The following is a 22,105-nucleotide window of genomic DNA, read 5'->3' as shown; positions in this document are numbered from 1 at the left end:
TTCGTTCCAGAAGGTAGGACTTATACCGAAAATGACGTCTACCAAACGAATTTTACCCATAAGAAATACAATGAAAGGAAATAATCCGTTCCAGAGTATAAGAAATTACATTTTATATGGCATATTATACATTAATGGGGTTGTATAACATAATGTAGACACTACTTATTACTAAAATGCATACGTTAAAATAAACTGAAATAAACGTAAAATTTTACATCATTTAACCTTGCCGAGAGGAGTTGATAGCCTACAGACTGAGGCGCGGCGCTGTGTCTCAGTCGTGAACGGGGTATACGTGGGTACGCGGTGACTCATCCCCGACCCATACAAGTTCTAGCAAGCGCCTCGTATCCCAAAGCAAGAAGTCGTATCCCAAGACATTTTTTTCTCGTCAAAACACGACGTATACCAAAATCAAACGTATTCCAAAGCGGTCGTATACCGAGGTATGACTGTATAAAAGATGCGTTTAAAGCCAAAACGTTGCGTTTCAATTAGCCAACATTTAATTGCTGGAGTCTACGGCCCTTTGTCAAACCAATGCTGGATGAAGGCCTTCTCATGCTTAACCACGCTGACCAGTGCCGAATGGTGAAGTGGAGCATGCCTATGACTGGGTCAGATATAATTCGTTATTGATGTTAGCCATGGCCAGGCATCATACTCACGTCTCCAGTTTCATAGCAGTGTGATAACCCACTGTGCTACACTCCCACAAACGTATTACATGCCGTCCTCGACTTACAAACACCTGACCTATGAACACCCACACTTACGAACCAGCTTCCATGAAATACCGTTTTTTTTTTTTACACCGACTTACATTGCAAACTCGCACTTGTAAACTGAGCTGCAAAACTATTTTGTTCAGCGGAGTGATCCTCCGCGAGACGTAACGAGCCAGACTTGCACTGGGAGTGAGTGTTTGCGCGCGAAAGTGTGTGTTTGAAAAGAGTGAAGAAGTTGGCGTGCTGCGCTACGAACCCGTCGACCTGAGTTCGATTCCCGCTCACGACCAATACCAGTGAAGATTATCTGAACTGGTCATGGGCCTCCCCCCTAGGCTGACTGCCTCAAATGAGTATCTGGTGTGTACATATCATCACTGGGGAGACAAAGGCGGCCGGGTGTGGTGTTGGCCACCCACCCCCTCGTGTGCCGTGCCCGCCTTCATAGGTGCTCGCGAACAACACTTGCCCGAACAGTCTGTAAAGGCTATACGGGGGATCTTTGTCGTATGTCTTTGTCTTTTGTGCATGCGCGTATAACGTGTGTGTGTGCAATTGTGGTGACTCCTTGCACATCTTCCGACATGCAAGCCAGCATCAGGACTCAAGGTAAGTGAAAATTAAAAAAATTCTACTTATGTTACTTTATTTTATGTTTTATTTACTATACAGTATTTATTAAAATATTACATGGAAATGTACAATGTTTATTTTTATTTATGAGTTTAACAATGCTTCCCTTTTCTTCTGAACCGTAACATTTCATAACACCGACCACGTGAGCATTTAAATATCGTACATGATTGTGTTCGGACTTATGAACGGGCCTCAGGAACGGATTATGTTCATAAGTCGAGGATTGTCCATATGGTATTATTATAACACTTGATTACCCAGGAAGAACCCCTGAGTCTCGTGCCTATCTTTCAGGATGGTTCTAAGTTTTAGGAGTAGGGGGCGATGATTGCTACATATAATCCCAATTGATTACATTTTTCTACGAACAATCAGCGTGTTGCAAATGTTTATGCAAAAACACACACGAAGTCTGAACTGCGTGAAGCAACTTAAAATCATAATCAGCAGCACTCCATTGACATCACGGTAAGTGACGTATTGAAAGGTGCAAACATCTTAACTAACTGTTTTTATTTTACCAGGTAAGGTCCACTGAGATATATAACTCTTTTTCGGAAGCGATCTGGCTTCTGAAAGTGATAGCTCAACGAAGTGACTTGTGTAAATTAATAGCAGCCAAATAATCTACATGCATATTCATTATAAATGTGGAGGGAGAAACTGGAGGACCCAGAGAAAAATCCACGCTACCACGAGAGACATGCAAACTCCAAATATACAGGGGTCAGGGTCGGGATCGAACCCAACGACCCTACTGTATACCAGGAGAGGTAGTTAACATCTTGCCATCATGTAAAGCATTTGGGGACTCACAGTACAAGTGAACGATCTGTACCAACAGTATTTAATGGATTATAGATGTTTCGATGCTACGTTATTTTAATTTGTTGTTTTGACAAGGCCAAGTCTGCCTTAATAATGAGGACCGTGTGCAGTGCGAACGTTTCGGAATGAGGGAGACAAAGGAGGCCGGGCATGGAATTTGCCATAATACCTCTTCACGCGCTCGTTAACAGCACTCATCTAAACATTCTTTTCTTCACGGTTCCCAGGGAACTTTTATGTAAGTATGTATATCACAATGTGTGTTTATATATAAAACTTGATGCGATTAAAGAAATGCTTGCATTTTAAAACCGCCAGGAGTTGTTAAAACAAAACGAGACCAGAAGAAAATAAATGAGAGGTATGTGATATAAAATATATCAAAACAGCCCAAATTCCACCACCGCCATCCCCTCTCCCACCTCCAATGCAGACTCCTGCACAGAGTCCACATCTGGAAATGATTGGTAGGGGAAGGTGTGGGGAGGCCTGGTGGTGTACGGTGGTGGTGAGCGTTGGTGAGCGGTGGTGACATGGGTTGTGTGTGGAGGTGGGTGCTAGTGGGGTTTTGGTGTGCAGTCGACGTTGGGTTGAGAGTGGTTGTGCGTGTGGATATGGAGGAGCAGTTGTACGAGTTGGTGTGTGTTGTCATGTATACAGTGGTATTGGATGATATTGGTTTTTGTGCCGAGGTGTGTTAGCATTGGTTCGGTATGGAGGACTATGGTCAAGTGAGGTGGGGTTGTGTGTATGGTCGAGGTATGTATTGTTGTGTGTTAGACTCTAGTGGCGTAGAGGTGTGGGTGGTATGTGGTGATGTGTGATGGTGTGTGGCTTGTGGTGGTGTGTTAGACGATGTGCAACTGTGTTGTTTGTGATGGTGTGTTAATGTGTGGTTTGTGGTGGTGTATGTATGTTGAACTTCTTTCGCACCGTACGTAACTAACCATGCTCAGAGGTGTGAAACCGCACACGGTGCTTAGTATTGGGCAATTCCTGAAGGCATTGTAATCAAATCCCAGGATTTTCACTGTGGATGTTTAAAGCAGGAATTGCGATTCTTCTCTGGACGATTCCCACATTCAAAGCTCCACTTGCATCAATGGTACCAAAACAACATGTGTGCGCCATCTAGTGGCGATCGTTCCAACTCACGACTAGAATCCCATTCGCTTGATTACAGATGCATTGGCATGAATGGGGATTATTTCGACGATTCCTGGACTGCTAAAGAATACCCACTTATTTATATAGGGATTTATGCACCTCCATACAAACGGGTGGCATATTTGAGATGCAGTCGACACCAGACCTCCAAGGACCACTCATAAAATATCCTCACCACAATCCAGAGGTCAGGCTTGATGTTGTGACATACAATGCATCCATCATCACCACTCTCACAGTCCCACTGCCATTATCTGCCATTATGTCTTTCCTATTATACAGCCAACGCAAGGCCCCTTGATTGCCAACCTCTGGGTGCCACTCAACTGCCTGAGTATCCTGCCCTCCTCTGCTCAGCACACGTGTCCCACCCATCATAAACCCTACTAAAGTACATGCAAAAAACAGTGAAATATAAAAATAATGCCAAAATATGAACAATACAGAAACTCAGGAAATATGAATGGATGAGGTTACTACAGATGTTGTCTATTAGTGAATGTTGGGGCACATATGCAATTTCCGAGCCTGCAGGTTATGTGGGGCAAGTGAAACGTTATCCGTTACACTTACAGTAATTGAATAAAACGTTGCCTCGTCAAACTTCACTGTTCAGTCCTCTGCTTCTTATTCTAGTCCCTTGGCTTTTTGGGTCATTGGGAGAACGACAGACTGACAGACCGGTTTCTGATGTGGACTCTAGACAGACTGGTCCCTCTGCAGGGTCTATGTCAGTCAGTCGGTTTATTTTGGGTAAGGCCCACCGAGCTCAAGACGTTATTTTGCAATGGCAACCAGGCCAAAACGGCTGAGAATATTACACAAGGGAGGGTTTTAAGTGACTTCCATGGAATAAAAACAGGGAAATATGATCGATAGACTTATAGACCGGTCTCTAAAGCAGGCTCTAGGCCAGTGGTTCTTAACCTTGTTGGAGGTACCGAACCCCACCAGTTTCATATGCGCATTCACCGAACCCCTCTTTAGTGAAAAATAAAATGTGATTTTTTTCAAATTCAAGACATAGATATGTTTTTTACTGGTACACAAAATGAGCCGTGCATGAACATTACCTTGTTCAAAGAATAAAACCAACACAATGCATAAACTCACAACAAATTACATACCTGGAAATCAATGTGACTTCTGCTGTTGCCTTTGAGAGATCAGTTCAGATATGCGTGGCTTCACCTTGGCAAGTGCCACTCTCATATCATTTTCACAGCAAAGTCTGTTCCTTTTCTTCGTTTTTATGTCCAGCATCCTCGAAAAGGATTGCTCACAAAGATGTGTTGTAACAAATGGTATAAAAAAATCCAGGGCTTTCTTAGCAATAACTGGATACTTGTTCATTTGTCGACACCAAAACGTTGAGAGCGTTGTTGTTCTGAAGAGTTGCTGTTGAACCTGGCTCTGCTGAATTTCAATGATTTCGTCGAGGAATTCATCATTGACATCTGCTGTTTCAACAGCAAACGTGAACGGCTGTCTCACCCATGCTGGATATGACTCTCTTGTAGGGAAATATCCGTCGAGAGACTTTGCAAGCTCATCTAAGTGCGTGGCAATTGTTTGCTTCAGTTCCGTGGATACAGAAATATCTCCGATTCCAGACACATCTTCGATCTTACTTGCACAGTCGTCCAGAAGCGGGAAGTTTGCGAAGTTATTGTTCTCTGTTCGTCGTTTCCATAACGGTAGCTTTTTTTGAAAAGCCTTCAGGTGTTCTTCCGCTTCCATGATATTGACTCCACCACCCTGCATCTGCTGATTGAGATGATTGAGAGCTGCGAATATATCAGCCATGTACGCTAAAATGAGAATGAACTCAGGATTTTTGAAGCAATCTGCATGGCAGTGTTGGTGCTCTTGCAAAAACAGGGCTAATTCCACACGCATGGCAAAAACACGATTCAGCACCTGTCCCCGGGATAACCACCGAATATTAGAATGGAGCAGAAGTACCTCAAATTCAGAGCCCATTTCTTTACACAGCTCACTGAAGATGCGGTGCCTCAGAGCACTTTTTCGCACATAGTTCACACATTCCACCACAGTTTTTAATACTTCTGCCATTTTTGGAGGTAAGGTTTTTGTTGCCAACGCATGCCTGTGCAGAATACAATGCGTCACAATGATGTGTGGTGCATCGGCCTTTACTAGCGCACCAAAACCAGACTTTCTTCCCAGCATGACTGGAGCTCCGTCCGTACAAACTGCAGAAACCATATCCCATGAAAGATTGTTGTCTCTGAAGAAGTCATCCACAAGCTTCTTCACATCGGCTGCCTTCGTTGTTGTTGTAAGAGGCTTACAAAATAAAAACTCTTCTTTTATCATGTCGTCTTTCACATAGCGTACAAAAACAGCAAGCTGGCTTAGATCAGAAACGTCTGTGGTTTCGTCGAGTTGAAGGCTGAATTTTGCCGGGCTTGAAATCAGATCCGCGACTACTTGAGCCAAGATGTCTTTACTCATGTCTTCTATTCTGTCACTGACGGTGTCATTTGAAAGGGGAATTTGGGATAATTTACCTTCGGCCGCTGTTCCGAGTATCAGATTCGCCATCTTTAAAGCAGCTGGTTTCACAAGTGTTTCACCAATGGTGTGTGGCTTGCCCTGCTTTGCGATCAGGTAAGCAACTTCGTACGATGCTGTCAGGATCGGTTTGTTAACAGGTACAAATCCAAGAGCAGGCAGAGTGGCCCTTTCATCGAATCTGGCTCTCTTCACCCTGAATTCAGCAAGTGTTGTGTTCTTGTATTCCCCGTCTCCATGCAGCTTCAAGAAGTGTTCCTTTAGTTTTGCCGGTGCAAGACTAGAGTTGCTCAACTTGGCGTTGCAAATCATGCAGATAGGACGCTCACTCCTATCACGTTCCGTGATACATGAGAATCCATGTTGTACATATTCGTCCGACCACTTTCTTCTTTTGCCCGACATAGTTAGTATGGATAAAATATTAAAGAAATCACACGACGTACGACAACAACAGTCACACGTTGACTACTGAGTACGCACTAAATGCCCCGCAGCACTGATTGGCCAAGCAGTGTAGCATGATCATCTGCAGCCAGTGATGGCCAAGCGGGCCGTGTGTGTCATCACAAATTTATACAATAATTCAAGTGTGTCCGGACCTCCATGGCGGGGGCTCTGCCGAACCCCTGAGATCGACTCACCGAACCCCTGGGGTTCGATCGAACCCAGGTTAAGAACCACTGCTCTAGGCAATGATAGACTGACAAAGCAGTCTCTGGTGAGGTCTCTAGACAATGATAGGCAGACAGACCGGTCTCTGACAGACGGGGGGTCTAGACAGTGGCAGACAGGTATCTAACGGACAGAGACTCAAGACAACAATAGCCTGACAGAGCAATCTCTGATGGAGTCTCTAGACAATGACAGACAGACCAGACTCTGACAGACGGGAAATCTAGACAATGATAGACAAAAAGACCGTTCCTGACGGCGTCTCTAAGAGAATGAAAAACTGACATACTTGTCTGTCCCCACAACCTCACGAGGCCCTGGTCTCATCAAAGCACAATGCGTGACTTGCATGAGTTAACACTGGCAATGAAATTAGCGTCGTTATAGCGATACTTCTGCGAGCCGGCGAAGCATGGTCCCACGGGGCTCATCGCGATGAGCCACATGAGGCAGTGGCCTTATCTCAAACAAAAATTCCCCCAAAATAATATAAAAATGTGAACGTCTGTGACATATACAATGAATGAATGAGTGAAAGATTCAAGGAATTCTTTAACAAATGGACACGAGACTAAACAAATGGAAGGAATAAGCAAAAGGTGGAGTAAATGAATGAGGGAGTGAGGGAATGATTGAATGAAAGCAATTGAAAAATTAAACAAGGGACCAACTGAATGAGTGAATGGGTTTACAACGAGCACAGCAGAATGGGCAGACACTTTAATAAATGAGCTGAAGATTGTGCAAACATATGAGTGAATGAATCAGAAAACTACTGAACCGATAATTTAAATAATACTGAAATATACAGCAAAAGATTGAGTGACCAAATGAATGACATTAAATTATGTAACCAGTGAGTGCACAAATCAGTAAATACAGGACCAAGTTAACTATTCAACAAACAAATGGCTGAACGAGCTAAAGAATGACCATGTGAACAGGTGAACAAACCGCTGAAATAATGAAAGACTGAGTAAACAATTGACAAAAATAATGCATAAACACGTGAACGAAAAATCCAACGGTTGCCTTGATAAACAAATAATTGATCAAACGATTGAACAAACGAGTCAATGATTTCATGGCAGACAAGAATAATGAGCCAACACAAACGAATAATAAAAAGGAAGAATAGGAGCTTCAGAATGAGATAATCATTCAATTAACGATTCAGCAAATCAACAAAATACTCGGTGAATGAATACATCAACCCAAGGATTGACCGAGAGACGGGGCAAAAGGAAGGTTTGCAGTCGTACGATCATTTAAACGTGATGCGCGTTGCCGCTAGCGTTCGGCGTTTCTCGCGGTGCGACCAATTAATTTGGCTGCTCCGAGGCGACGGCGGACATAACGAGCGCTAACGCATGAGTGGCGATCAGTATGCATGTGTGTGTGAGCGAGAGCGCGTGTCGGAGAGAGCAACTGCACGTAAGCAATTGTGCGCGTGTGTCTGCATGTGTGCGAGCAATTGTGCGAGTGTCAATGTGTGAGCTATCACGTAGCGAGCCTACGCGTGTGAGCGATCGTGTGTGAGCGTGCGAGTGATAATTGCTTGAGTGCGCATGTTTGTATGTATGTGTTTGAGCATGTTTACATGCGTGCGTGCGCAAGCGATCATATGAGTGTGCGTGTGAGTTTGTGTGCGTGTGAGTTTGTGTGCGTGTGTGTGAGCGATAGTGCGAGTGTGTGCGTGAGCGATCGTGCGAGACAACTTTAATGGACCGCTGCAGGCGATGGATGAGTGTGTGGGCTATGGGGTCCGTGTGATCGATGATTTGAATGAGCAGGGAAAAAACGAGTAAACAATTCAATGAATGTCTGAAATACTGGGCGAATGAGTGAGCAAATGATTGAACAAACATGTGTCAATTGAAGGAAATTAGTCAAGCACTAAATGAAATGAGTGAAACAATGAATGAAATTCAGTAAAACGAGTGCACCGAGTGACCGATTATACGAACGAGCAAATTAATGAGATTGATTGAATAAATGGACGAATAAATATAACAAGCTGGGGCGTACCAGCAGTTTCATAACAAAGTCAGATGATTCAACCCGGTGGGTCGAGAAAAGAACCGCGTCATAACCGGAGTCGGGATTTGAACCTGCGCCATATTCAAGTGTTAAAGTAACTCCCCCCTTTGCGTGCTGTCCCTTCGGCTACAGCTCCCCCGCACGGAATCTGTCATTGTGTTCTCACTTAACACCCGCAGCACTCAACACCGTGCCCAACAGCCTTCACTCTCCTGCCCACCCCGCCCCCCCCCACTAGTAAAACCGTGGTGCCCCCCTCTCCTATTGTACGCGTGTGTGAATGGCCACATAAGCAAAGTGCAGGACCCACTGGGAAAGCAGCAGAGCTCTGCTGTAACAACAACCCCCCCCCCTCCCACCTTTGTACGCGAGATATTGTTTTGCCGGCAGCTGTGTGGACCAGTGCCCCCCCCCCCCCCATGGTTAGTGCCCCCCACAAGCAGCACTGCTGTGCATGGGAAGAGCATTCGTCTGAAAACCGCCAGGGAGCTTCGTTCACCTGCATCACCGGTTCTGCATGGGTTTCCTCCGGGTTCTCCAGTTTTGATCTAATAAATGATGGTCTTGAAAACGAGTCTTCAAACGCAGTCTGATTTTCCTGAATGGTCCAGTAAAAAACACTTGTGCCTCAGAGCAAGAAGTTCCTGGGTTAGATTCCTGACTCGGGCATCTTTCTAGGGGAAGTTTGTACATTCTAAGTCTGTTCTACATGTGTTTCCTCTGCATTTTCTGATTTCTTCTTCCCTGAGCAAAAAACCCATGCAATGTAACTTATAGCTCAACATTCGAATGCTGAAAAATGACCTGCAAATTACTAATTTGGGATTAAACACAGCAACATACAGCGAGGCTTTACTAGGTAAACAAGCTTAATTAGGATATGTACATCCCTGCTCTCCACGCCTTTGGGGAGGGTGGTGGGGGGGGAGCCTTGGTTTCTCACAACCCCGGATAATCACGATTACCCTCAAATTATACCATGGATGGCCATGCAAACACACACACATGCGGCGTGCTTGCACATACACATACAAGGATATCCTCATCCACACACACATGTATACGGACTCTGCATACACAATGGTGTGTATAACAAAGACAAAGAACCTCTATGTAGCCTTTAAAATACTGCTGGGGCAAGGGCTGTTAGCAAGCACCTGTGAAGGCTGGGCATGGTGCGAGAGCTGGGTGGTGTGAGCAGGACCACGTCGGGTTCCCTGTTGTCTCCCCAGTGTTGATGTTTTACACACCTCCTCAGTGACTCATTTGAGGCTGGATCCACCTCGTCGAGGCCCAACATCGGTTCAGATAATTATCACCGATGTTGGCCATGAGCAGGAATCGAACAATGTACTTTCCACTCCCCTCCCGCTTCCCAGGATTTGTATAATAAAGACAATGACACGCATACACACCCGCATAGACAAAAAACCTGCACACGCAATTACACATACCCCATATAAACAGACTGTGTACATACGTGCACAAACCCCCCTTCACACATGCACGGATAACACCCCACACACAACATCTGCATGCAAATACAACTCCGATGCTTAATTCTCACCCCCGTGTTACCCTCCCCTCCACACACAGACACAAACAGACACATACCTGAGCCCTGTGAATGCTAATTCGTATGTGTCGACAGATCACGTCTGGAATGTACCGATCCTTGTTTTCGATAGTTAATTGAGCTGGCTACATAAATGACCACCCCCTTCCTTCACTTCTCCCCTTCGGATATGCTCTATGCTTACCTAGAGCCGCTGGTGGCTAGATGTAAACTACCTCAACTGGTATACAGGAGGTCGTGGGTTTGATCCCGAACGCCTGTACATTTGGAGTGTGCATGTTCTCTCCGTGGTCACGTGGATTTTTCTCTAGGTCCTCTGTTTTTCCCTCCACATTTCGAAACATGCATTTATAATATATGGCTGCTGTAAATTTCCACTTAATAAGCCACTTCGTTGAGCTATGTGGACAAGTCGCTTCTGAAAAGGAGTTAAAGCTCATTGGGCCTTACCAGGTAAGATAAAAATAGTCAAAGTTTAGTAGTATAGTATAATTTGATAATCTCACAGCAGTTGACAAGGTGGTGACAAGGGAGCACCTTCACTGCATGTTAGAGGTTCTTGGTTTGAATCCAGCAGACTGCCCTGATTAATACTGCGGGTGCATTAACCATACAAATACATGTCGTCTGCTTGATAGTGGACGTCAAAGTTCTGATGTCATTCGAATGGAGCACGCCATTGTCTTTCGGCATCATGGTCTAAATAAAAAAAAATTACTCACTTGGGATTACAAGTATCAACATCCCTCCCTACTGGCAGACTACATTATATCCATATCTGAAACATAGCGGCTTCATGTTAGACCCGCACTATCAAAATGGCACGAAAACCAAATGTACTAATTATCAGAAATGATTGCATCGACGGTGGGTAGATGTCAGCCCGTCAGCACGTAGCTGCCGTTGAAACATCTCAACTGTCAAACAATACAAGTCTCATTGTCCCAGCTTGTCGTCTTGAGTTCACATGTTGACGTCATACGCGCATGTTAATTATAAAACGAATCATCGAGTGAACAAATGAGCCAATGAGCGTGTATTTGATTGAGAGACTCACAATGGTTGAGCAGAATAATTGTAAGAATGAGTGAAAGCCTGGTTTAATGGCTGAACAGTTGAGTGAATAAGCAACATGGAGCCAACTAATCAATAAATAAGCAAAATGAATCGACATGAATGAAAAAATAAGACATTCGTTAAGCGATCAAGAAAAGAACGAGCTGATGAGTTAACTACTGAATGAGAGAAAGAATGTGCAAACAAATAAGTTAGTGACTGATTGAACGAGGAAAAAATAAGTTGGTTAACATGCCAATGGGTGAGCGAACAAAATAATGAACTGAGTGAATGAACACGCAAAATAAGCAAATAAGTGATAGATTAAGCAATCAGATTGAGCCTATGAATGAGCAAAGGATTAAAAGGAACAAGCACAGGCGTCTGATTGGACCAACGAGTGAACGAGCGAGTGAATAAATGAGTATTCAAGTGCATGGTGTTTGGAAAACGAATGAACGACTGAATGTAGAAATAGGAAAAAGATTTAATGAACAAAAGACACCAACTGAGTTTGTGACTTAACAAACAAGCAAACAATTGAGCGAGTAAAGAAATTAACAAATGAGTAAATGGATGGGTGATTGAAAGACTGAATGCTCTCTTTGCTTTTGTGCTGAAGGTCAGGAATTGAACTTGGGTCACCAGGATTGTGGCACAATGAGCTACCACCTAACGACAACAAAACCACTACACAGAACACAGACAAGACAAAGATTCACGACAGAGCCATGCAGACTGTTGGGGCAAGTGCTATCAGTGAGACAAGGCACGAGAGAGGGTGATGGAGCTAGCACCACACCTGGCAGCCTTTGTCTCCCCAGTGCAAATTTTTTTTTTTAACATATGACACAAGGTACAGTTCTGCGCGATCGCATAGGCCGAGTCGACCTATGCGAAGGCGCAGGACTGGTTCAGATACATGCCACTGATGTAAGCCGTAGTCAGGAATTGTAGCACAGTATGCGAACCAATGCACTGGCAAGAAACATTTGTGAAATTGGGGCACGACGCTTTGAACATCCAGTGTGTAAACAGAGGGAAAAGGTGGTGGGCCGATACCATTTTTTTACTAAACTGTACACCGTAATTGTGATGCAAATGACACTAGGGAGAGCTATGCAGGGGCAGACAAGATAAATGACTGGCAGATAGCAGTGGTGGAGGTTTACCCAGAATGACGCAAATCGGCCTGTAACCCTCACAGTGTGTCAGTGAGAGCGAGTGAGTCACAGCAAGTGAGAGCATGAGCGAGAGAGCGAGTGAGAACATGAGCGAGTGTGAGAGAACAAGAGTGAGAGAACGAGAGCGAGCAAGAGCGAGCCAGAGGGAGGGCTCTAATTATTCAGGGCTTGGCCATCCTGGGCTTGGAATCAATAAAAATGCAAATGGGAATGAGAGGGAGATGCCAGGAGAAGGCCCCTTATTTTACATAATCGAGTCAAAAGACGAGGCTCCGTGTGTGTGTATCACGGTTCAGTCTAATTCTGTCCATTTCAACGAGTTTGTGTGTATCCACACGTGTATCTCTATAAGCGTATGTAGGTGTGCATCTCCGTGTATGCTATTTTACAAGGCCTGGCACGAGTGCTGTGGTGATATCTCCCCTAAAATTAGCGGCAAATGGCAGTTGTTGTCTCAGAATATGGCGAGTGGTTGTGTAGTGGTTAGCACCCTGGACTACAAACCCGGCGACTCGAGTTCAATACCTGCTCACCACCAACATCAGTGACTAATATCTGAACCGATCGTGGGCCTCCCCGATGTCGAGTCAGCCCTAAACGAGTACCTGGTGTGGTCTGTAAACATTAGCACTGGGGAGATGAAGGCAGCCAGGCATGCTGCTGGACACCCAACCCATTGTGTGTCTTGCCAGCCTTCATAGACGTTCAATAATTTCACTTGCCCCAAAAATCTGTTAAAGTCTATATGGGGGACCTTTGCCTTTTTTGCCTCAAACTTTACCTCTGAGTCGGTCAGCCTTTCTGTATATTTGTGTGTGCCTACGTTTTTAGCATCTTTCTGTATAGATCTCTGTAAAACAGTTATTATTATTTGTGCGAATTTTTAAAGATAAAATCCGAAGAATTTTCCAGTAACCTCCTGCATTATGTTTGGACAATTCCATCAATGAATGTTTTGTGTGGGAAAGAAACCACAGCCCACAGCGAAAGCTCATATATGAGGGGATAGCAATTAAATCTCCCCACTGATATATTAAAGAAACCACTATGACCATTTTCTGGACCTCGCAGCCAGAGTCTATAACGGTTTTGGCAGTCTCTTATCCAAGCATTAACCGAGCTAAAAACTGCTTAGCTTCTGAGATCAGGTGCATATAATTCATTTGTTCGTAGGTACTCTCTCTCTAGTTCTCCATGTGCCTCTGCGCATGTGCAAATCAGTCTTTGTATCCAATGAGGGACCTTGTTTTACATAATCTAGTCAAATGCCAGGGCTCCGAGTCTGTTTATGTTTTTTTCTCGATTGTGTCAGTGTCCATATCTGTGTGTGCCTATTTTTATGTCAGTGTTTCCCTCTTTGTCAGTGTCTCTGTGTCCACGTTCTGTTCTTTGTCTATGTGACTGTGTTTATTGTCGTTATGTCTGTATTGGTCCTCTCTGTCATTGTCTGAATGTAATTACGTCTGTCACTACATATTTCTGTCTATTCCTCTTTTCATACGTACATTTGTCAGTCTCACTTCATTTCATTTTCTGTCTATATATCTCGGTCAGCCTTTGTCTGTCTCAGGCCACCTTTGTCTCCCCAGTGCTGATATACAGTGAGGGAAAAAAGTATTTGATCCCCTGCTTGTACGTTTGCCCACTGACAAAGAAATGATCAGTCTATAATTTTAATGATAGGTTTATTTGAACAGTGAGAGACAGAATAACAACAAAATCCAGAAAAACGCATGTCAAAAATGTTATAAATTGATTGCATTTTAATGAGGGAAATAAGTATTTGACCCCTCTGCAAAACATGACTTAGTACTTGGTGGCAAAACCCTTGTAGGCAATCACAGACGTCAGACGTTTCTTGTAGTTGGCCACCAGGTTTGCACACATCTCAGGAGGGATTTTGTCCCACTCCTCTTTGCAGATCTTCTCCAAATCATGAAGGTTTCGAGGCTGACGTTTGGCAACTCGAACCTTCAGCTCCCTCCACAGATTTTCTATAGATTAAGGTCTGGAGACTGGCTAGGCCACTCCAGGACCTTAATGTGCTTCTTCTTGAACCACTCCTTTGTTGCCTTGGCCGTGTGTTTTGGGTCATTGTCATGCTGGAATACCCATCCACGACCCATTTTCAATGCCCTGGCTGAGGGAAGGAGGTTCTCACCCAAGATTTGATGGTACATGCCCCCGTCCATCGACCCTTTGATGCGGTGAAGTTGTCCTGTCCCCTTAGCAGAAAAACACCCCCAAAGCATGTTTCCACCTCCATGTTTGACGGTGGGGATGGTGTTCTTGGGGTCACAGGCAGCATTCCTCCTCCTCCAAACACGGCGAGTTGAGTTGATGCCAAAGAGCTCCATTTTGGTCTCATCTGACCACAACACTTTCACTCAGTTGTCCTCTGAATCATTCAGATGTTCATTGACAAACTTCAGATGGGCATGTATATGTGCTTTCTTGAGCAGGGGGACCTTGCGGGCACTGCAGGATTTCAGTCCTTCACGGCGTAGTGTGTTACCAATTGTTTTCTTGGTGACTATTGTCCCAGCTGCCTTGAGATCATTGACCAGATCCTCCCGTGTAGTTCTGGGCTGATTCCTCACCGTTCTCATGATCATTGCAACTCCACGAGGTGAGATCTTGCATGGAGCCCCAGGCCGAGGGAAATTGACAGTTCTTTTGTATTTCTTCCATTTACGAATAATCGCATCAACTGTTGTCACCTTCTAAAGACACCTGGGAGCCAGAAATCTGATTGAGAGGGGGTCAAATACTTATTTCCCTCAGTAAAATGCAAATCAATATAACATTTTTGACATGTGTTTTTCTGGATTTTTGTTGTTATTCTGTCTCTCACTGTTCAAATAAACCTACCATTAAAATTATAGACTGATCATTTCTTTGTCAGTGGGCAAACGTACAAAATCAGCAGGGGATCAAATACTTTTTTCCCTCAATGTATAAACACCACACCACATTTTACTTTAAAATTGAGTCGGACTAGAGGAAGCCCGGGACCGGTTCAGATATGACTTGTCAATGATGTTGGCCACACGTGGGAATTGAACCCAGGATGGAGGGTTTATAGTGCAGTGCGTTAACCACTATGCCACCACTCTCCATATAAATTACTACACACAAACACCCTTGCATTCGGACTGAAGCTCTCATTGAAAGCCTGGTTTGCACATAGTCATATTTACAGTCGAGACCACATCGCGCTCTCGTTTTGCCATGTGGTATCGCAAGATAATCACATCAGGTGTCAACAGCACGACCAAGGTGTGGACAATCAGAAACCGCCATCATGTCCCATGCTGCTCGATGAATCACCACCCAATGCAAACACTCACCAAACAAGTCACAGCCCCGAGATGAGTTGAATCGCCAATATTTGATCGATTCTTGGTTTGCCCTTGCAGTATATGCATCTGTAGGTAAGTCTATGGACCGCACTGTCAATCTATAGGTCTTTATGTAAGTCTATTGGTCTCTGCGAGTCGATGGGTCTCTATGCAAGTCACTGTTCAGCAGGCTGACACCATCAACTCTCTGAGAACCCAGTTTAATCCCAGTTGGAGTGAAACCTTAATTCGTATATTAATAATAATCTCAGCGGCGCCGACGCGGTGTCACAAACTCGCCCTTTATGAACCCATTCCCAAGCACTCACCAGCGGCTCTGATGACAGCGGCTGAACCCCCAGGATGAGAGGAACACAATGGCCGGTTCCGGGGGCGAAGCCTTCCTTGCTTCTGCTGCTGTTGGTACCGCCACTCAGCAGGCATCAACGCTTGCTTGTGCGCTCGTGTTGCCTGCTGCCAGTAGGATTGGGGGTAGGGGGCAGGGTGTTCAAACATATCCACAGATGTATTAGAAACACTTGCCTAATTGTCATCTGGCAATTCACCAGTATTGGTTCAAGAAAGCCTGACTCTGCTCATGAAATGACGAATGAAGGAACCAATCCAGAGTTTGCTTGTGTTAAACCAAAGCTACTAAAAAAGACACTCACAGAAAGCCATGTGGCTGATAGGATGTGTAAAAAATACTTTATAATTTTTTATGTGGAGGGATGGATATGGCAAGGAGGCGTACCATCTGCCTATTTATTTTGGTATATATTCTCCACAATGACACGCATGTGTTAGATACACGATCATCGGAATACAATGCCTAAGGCATATGAAAGTGGTGAATTGAAATATTTTATTTTAACCAGGTGAGAGCACATTGAGATTCAATATCACAGCAATATAGGTGCTGCATTGAAATCCATTACAAAACAGGTGAGCCCACACCAAGATTCATTGCCATGATGGCATTAGGCTTTTGAATGTGCTGTAAATTTGCAGACTGATGCATTCACGTTCATTATTTACATTGTATGAGAGCACACTGAGATTCATCGTCATGACACCCTCGGCTTGTGGAGAGGGTGGGTGATTTAAACGCATTTACAGATCACGGTGACCGGAACACAATGCCCTCGCCTTGTCAATGTGCAGCATTAAAATATTTGATGAAACCAGGTGAGCGCTCGCTGAGATTCACTGTCAAGATGCCCGAGGCGTATGGTGGCGGGGTAGGAGTGGGAGGCAAGTGGGAGTTTTAGATGTAGCTTGAGATCTCTTTGACATATGCTTACTGGAAAACAGTGCACTGTGGATTTGAATCCTTTATTTAACCATGGGAGAGTTCACTGAGATTCAGTCACATTGATAAAGCTTTTTGCAAACGTGCCGACTTATGAATTTTTGTACTTTATTTTACAATGTGTTTTCACAACATTAATATGCATTTCCACAACACACTTGGCTTGTAAACATGTCGACTGATGAATTGAAATCTTGATTTAACTAGGGTCTGGGGTGGGTTAAATGAATTTACAGGTCTCTTTGAAACATGGTAGCCAGAATACAAAGCCCAAGGTTTGTGAAGGTACTGAATGGAAATCCCTTATTTACCCAGGTAAGTGCACATTGAGATTCAAGGTCACAATGCTCTGGGTTTATTAACATGCCAAATAATTAATTAAATCTATTATCCAAATCTATTGTGAGACCAATAATATTACAAGTATATACATTCTCAATGCTCTAGGCCTGCCAACGCGCTTCAATTGACATATTTTATTTAAGCAGGTGAGAGCTCATTGAGATTCAGCGATACAATGCACCAGGCTTGTGAATCTGCTATAAGAGCTTTTATTAACCATGCGAGTGCACAACGGGCTTCATTGTCACGGTGCACGGTTGATAAAATTAAATCCTTTGTTTAACCAGGTGAGCACTCTAAAATGTATCACAACGTCCAAAGCTTGTAAATTTGCCGATTCAAGACCTAAAATAATTCAATTAATCAAATGAGAGCACGTTGAAATCAGCACAATGCCTTAGCCTTACAATATGTGCCTGTTAAGGAATTAATATCCTTTATTTAACCATGTGAGAGCACATTGAAATTCTTAGTGTTCTCCTTTCACAAGCTTATTAGCTGATGAACCAGCATGAACCGGGTGAGAGGACAGCCATCTGAATGCAGCAAGGACACAAAATACACTGGGCCACTGCGACAGGAATCTAACCATTGTTTCGCACCTCTGGAAAATCCCTGAATCTGGAGGAAAACCCTCCGATCTGGAAGCAAGTTGAATTGCCCACTCAGTAGACGAGTGTAACTGTTTCCACGGTAACCAGCACCAAGTATTGATTATCCAAAAGCCAATTGCGGCGTTTAACGGGCGAGCGATCGTGCACAAAGTTGAAGACATGTGCCTCCCAAATTACTTCATAATAATTCGCAAACTGCAGATAGACTGGAATCCGCCGCGGGAATAAGGAATTTCCACCGCCGGCTCAGGGGGCCGTCAGTGAAGGTGAGCAACGATGCATGCTCGTTGAGCGGGGGGAACTCACTGTGATAATTAATCACACGACCATTGATAAAATATGATATTAATAAAATATTTATGCTGCCGTGTTGCAATTGTTAGTGCACGAAATTTGCTGGGCAGAGATCGCTGGTTCGGTTACCCAGCTTGGCATTTGAAATAATGGCCAAGTTTTTTAAACCTCCCCACCTTTGTCCACCCAGCAGTATAAATGGATGCAACCACAGTTAGTCAGTCGCAGGACACGTGTGGTCGAGCAGAATCGATTTCTGAATGAAACTGAGAGCCTGAATCGTGACAATCCATGTTTCCGGGACAGTGAATCATACGTAACACATTAAAATATGTATACGGACAACATCTAGAATGCACAAACACAGTGGTAGGAGCACACAGATCAGGGAACAAATACAAATCAGACAACACATTGACTGTTAAGGCAAGTGGGGTCGGACATGACGCATCGTGGTGAGAACGGATGACGGCAAATGGACAACACTAGTGATGGAATGGCAGCCAAAGGATGGAACACATCCGAGAATATGACTACCGTGGAGGAGGTGGAGCCATGAGATAACATTTTTGTGCGGAGTGATATGAAGGTGCCTAAGTGGCACAGGGGGCTAATATTGTGTCAGAGCACTGAACCAGCAATGGCTGAGATCTCTGGTTTCGGCCGTGTCCGTTTGTTTAAACCGGGTTCTCAAGTGACTGCACACACACAAAAAAAAACACAATATAAAACTGGGATTTCACTTAGTTTGAAAACAAATTAATCTCCTAAAACAGAATTTATCTTGAGGACATACGAAAACGATCTCTACACAGAGCACCTCACAAGATGCACCACCACCTGTTATGGATCACAGGTAATCGAAGGGACCACGGATGTATTTCTGTAATGTCATCCTCCACATGTCGTTTGTCTAACATTGGGTGATGTTGCCAAACTGTACTTTTTGTGAGAGTTCCAGATGTAAATGTCTTCATCTTACGCCAATGTAACAGCAAAAGCACGAAGCGACTATAACTATGAAATTAACAAACACATGTCTTAATTGACAGGCTTTCACAGGGCAGGATGGCATTAGGCTTTTGTACTGTAAATTTGCACGCTGATGCATTCACGTTCTTTATTTACCTGGTGAGAGAGCATACTGAGATTCATCGGAGTCCTCCACCGATCACTGGATTGACCATGGCTGATGAAAATGCTAATCTAGCAACAATACTGGTTCATAACAATCTGATACCCTAATACAGTAACAGGATGCATAAAAACACATTTTAAACACCTCACGATGAAAAACATCTTGTCTTGTGCACAAGAACAATCCGTTGCTGGATGAAGGCCTCAACAATATTCATTTTAGAACAGTCAACCGAATATCAAGTTAAGTGTCGAGACTGCTGACAGAATGGCAGCCAAAGGCAGGAAGGGGGCTGATAGTTTGACCGTAGAGTTGGAATGTTAAGATGAGCTCAATTGTTGGAGCGAGATGAGGCATCAATCAAATAAGGGATGGGGACACCACGGGGTGATCTTCATCAGCTGTGTATACCGTAGATCATGACCGAGTATGATTAAGCATGTTGTTCGTACCTTAAACACTTAAAATACATATAACACATTAACAAGAGCTCACTAAACTACATCACTTTAAAGTATTACTTGCATATCTTGTCCACCATATTATTAATAATGCAGCATAATTTTTTAACATATTAGCCACATCAGAGTACAGTATTAGTAAATGATCAGTGTAGCACTTGCCGTATCGTGTTAACAGCTGGACTGGTTAATTAAGGGCGCTGCAGTGGCGAGATGTTAACTACCTCGCCTGGTATACAGGAGACATGGGTTCGATCCCGACCCTTGACGCCTGCTGTATATTTGGAGTTTGCGTCTCTCTCGCCCGGTGGTCGCGTGGATTTTTCTCCGGGTCCTCTGTTTTTTTCCCTCCACATTTATAAACATGCATTTAGAGCATTTGGCTGCTATTCATTTCCCATAAAAGCTACTTCATGGGGCTATCATTTGTGGCAAAGTCGCTTCTGAAAATCACCTATATAGTTCAGTGGGACCTTACCTGGTGAGATAAACAGATTTTAGTTGTAATAGCACAAGTACATTTGTAATACGATCTACAATGTATACATTTTCACAATAACCACGTACCTATCCCTACGTAAATATATTGTGATGCTGCATTGGCAGCGGTGCAAAACATCATCTAACGAGAGACAATATACACTAGGTGGCATTTCGTGCAATGGCCCTTCTAAAGAGCACACCATGAATCAGGGCCATTACCTGAAACGTCTCCTTAGGGGAGTGTTATGAACTGGTTAAGCTGTTTTTATACCTTAAGCGCCTTTATGACCTCACCTCTTACACACAATAAAACGCTGCAACGTGAGCCACAGTCCTTATCAGCCACAATCAATCCACTGCCGGACCATATATATCGTCATATAATCAATATTGCATGAGATGTTCAGGTAAAGCAGGTAGTGAAGTGGCATGTCATGATGAGCTCTTGCACAACGAGTTGCATGCATTTGAAATGTTTGTTACTATTTACTATAGATGATCCTCATCAGCCATGCTCAATCCACTGCTGGATTAAGGCTCCCCCCCCCTAAAGCTTTCGCAATCTCCCAAATCGTGCCATGTAAACAATCCACCCAGCACCTCGTCTGCCACACTAGCCGATCTTACTGATTACATCTCCTCGGCAGACGTACTCTCACAAGATGAGTTCCATTCCATTTAAGTCAAAAACCGCAGTTAAAGCAATAACATCCAACATTACAATTATTACCGTAATAAAACATGCGGAATACACAATAAAAACAGATACCGGGATATCGCCGACACGAGAAAGCCTCAAACCTTAACCTTGCACAACATTGTCCGTTCGCCTCCGAGGTAAAAATACGAACGTTAACAACCGAGACGTTTGCGAACGTCTTAAAAATACAACCATAACAATCGCATCTCGCCCCCCCCCACCGACTCCTCACAATAAAAGCCAGCGAGCGCCGCCAAGGAACGGGAACGCCTCCGGGAGGACATCCACGGGGGAGATGGAACGATGGAAACAGCAGCTCGCGTGCAGGTGAGAGGGCTGCATCGTTACACGGCAGGATCGCGAGAGGAACGCGACCTCCATCCACAGGGGATAAGAAGATGATGATGATGACCGCTGCCGAGGAATAAAAGCAACTCAGCCGATAGCCTCCTCGTAGCCACCCCCTGCATCACAGCTCTCCTCCTCACGATATTTTACCACAAACAAAACACGCCGATTTCGACACGGCCCTAGCCACGCGTCGATTCAGTTGGGGGGTTCTCAACAGAGAGAAAAACAAAACGTCGTAAATTAGACAAAGCGACGATTAAAAAAAATAATAAAAATAATAATAAAACGCGAATTTCACTCCGAATCTCGACAAGACCCTCACCTTTCCCGCCCAGCGCCGCTGCCCGCGGAACCGGCTCTGGGATCCGGTTCCCTGTCCCGGGGATTTTTCATCGTCGGGGGGGGGGACGGAGTTCAGACGCGGGGTGGGGTTTTGGGGCGGGGTGTAGAGTTGGGGGGGGCGGGGCGGAGAGTTAGGGGGCGGGGCGGGGAGTGGGGGGGGCGGGGCGTGGTCCGCGTTCCTCCTCCCCCGCTCATCTTCTTTCGTGCGGCTGCTGATGTAGGCGCAGGGCAACAACAACTGCAAATACATTCTTGGTTCTTTCGGTGAAGTCACGTGGAAGGGGTTTTCACACCTG

At 44.4% G+C, this 22,105-nt stretch overlaps 1 protein-coding gene across 3 annotated transcripts in view; it reads right to left on the bottom strand.

Moving 5' to 3' along the window:
• The window catches only part of LOC116950413 (polyhomeotic-like protein 2), an 85,592-nt gene extending 63,724 nt beyond the window's left edge, over positions 1-21,868 (bottom strand). For 2 of the 3 annotated variants that reach the window (XM_076072827.1, XM_076072829.1), the window contains exons 1-2: positions 21,790-21,865; positions 16,102-16,246 (exon numbers count right to left, since the gene is read on the bottom strand). In XM_076072827.1, coding sequence (XP_075928942.1) covers positions 16,102-16,216 — 115 coding nt within the window. In that variant the 5' untranslated portion in view covers positions 16,217-16,246; positions 21,790-21,865. Of the gene's footprint in view, positions 1-16,101; positions 16,247-21,789 lie in introns of all 3 variants that reach the window. The other variant, XM_076072828.1, reaches the window with a different exon arrangement.
• Positions 21,869-22,105: the final 237 nt, after the last annotated feature.

This window comes from Petromyzon marinus, chromosome 39 (assembly GCF_048934315.1).
Source record: "Petromyzon marinus isolate PM22_M1 ecotype Great Lakes invasive population chromosome 39, UKy_Petmar_22M1.pri1.0, whole genome shotgun sequence".
NCBI lineage: Eukaryota > Metazoa > Chordata > Hyperoartia > Petromyzontiformes > Petromyzontidae > Petromyzon > Petromyzon marinus.
This window is presented reverse-complemented; position numbering and strand designations above follow the sequence as displayed.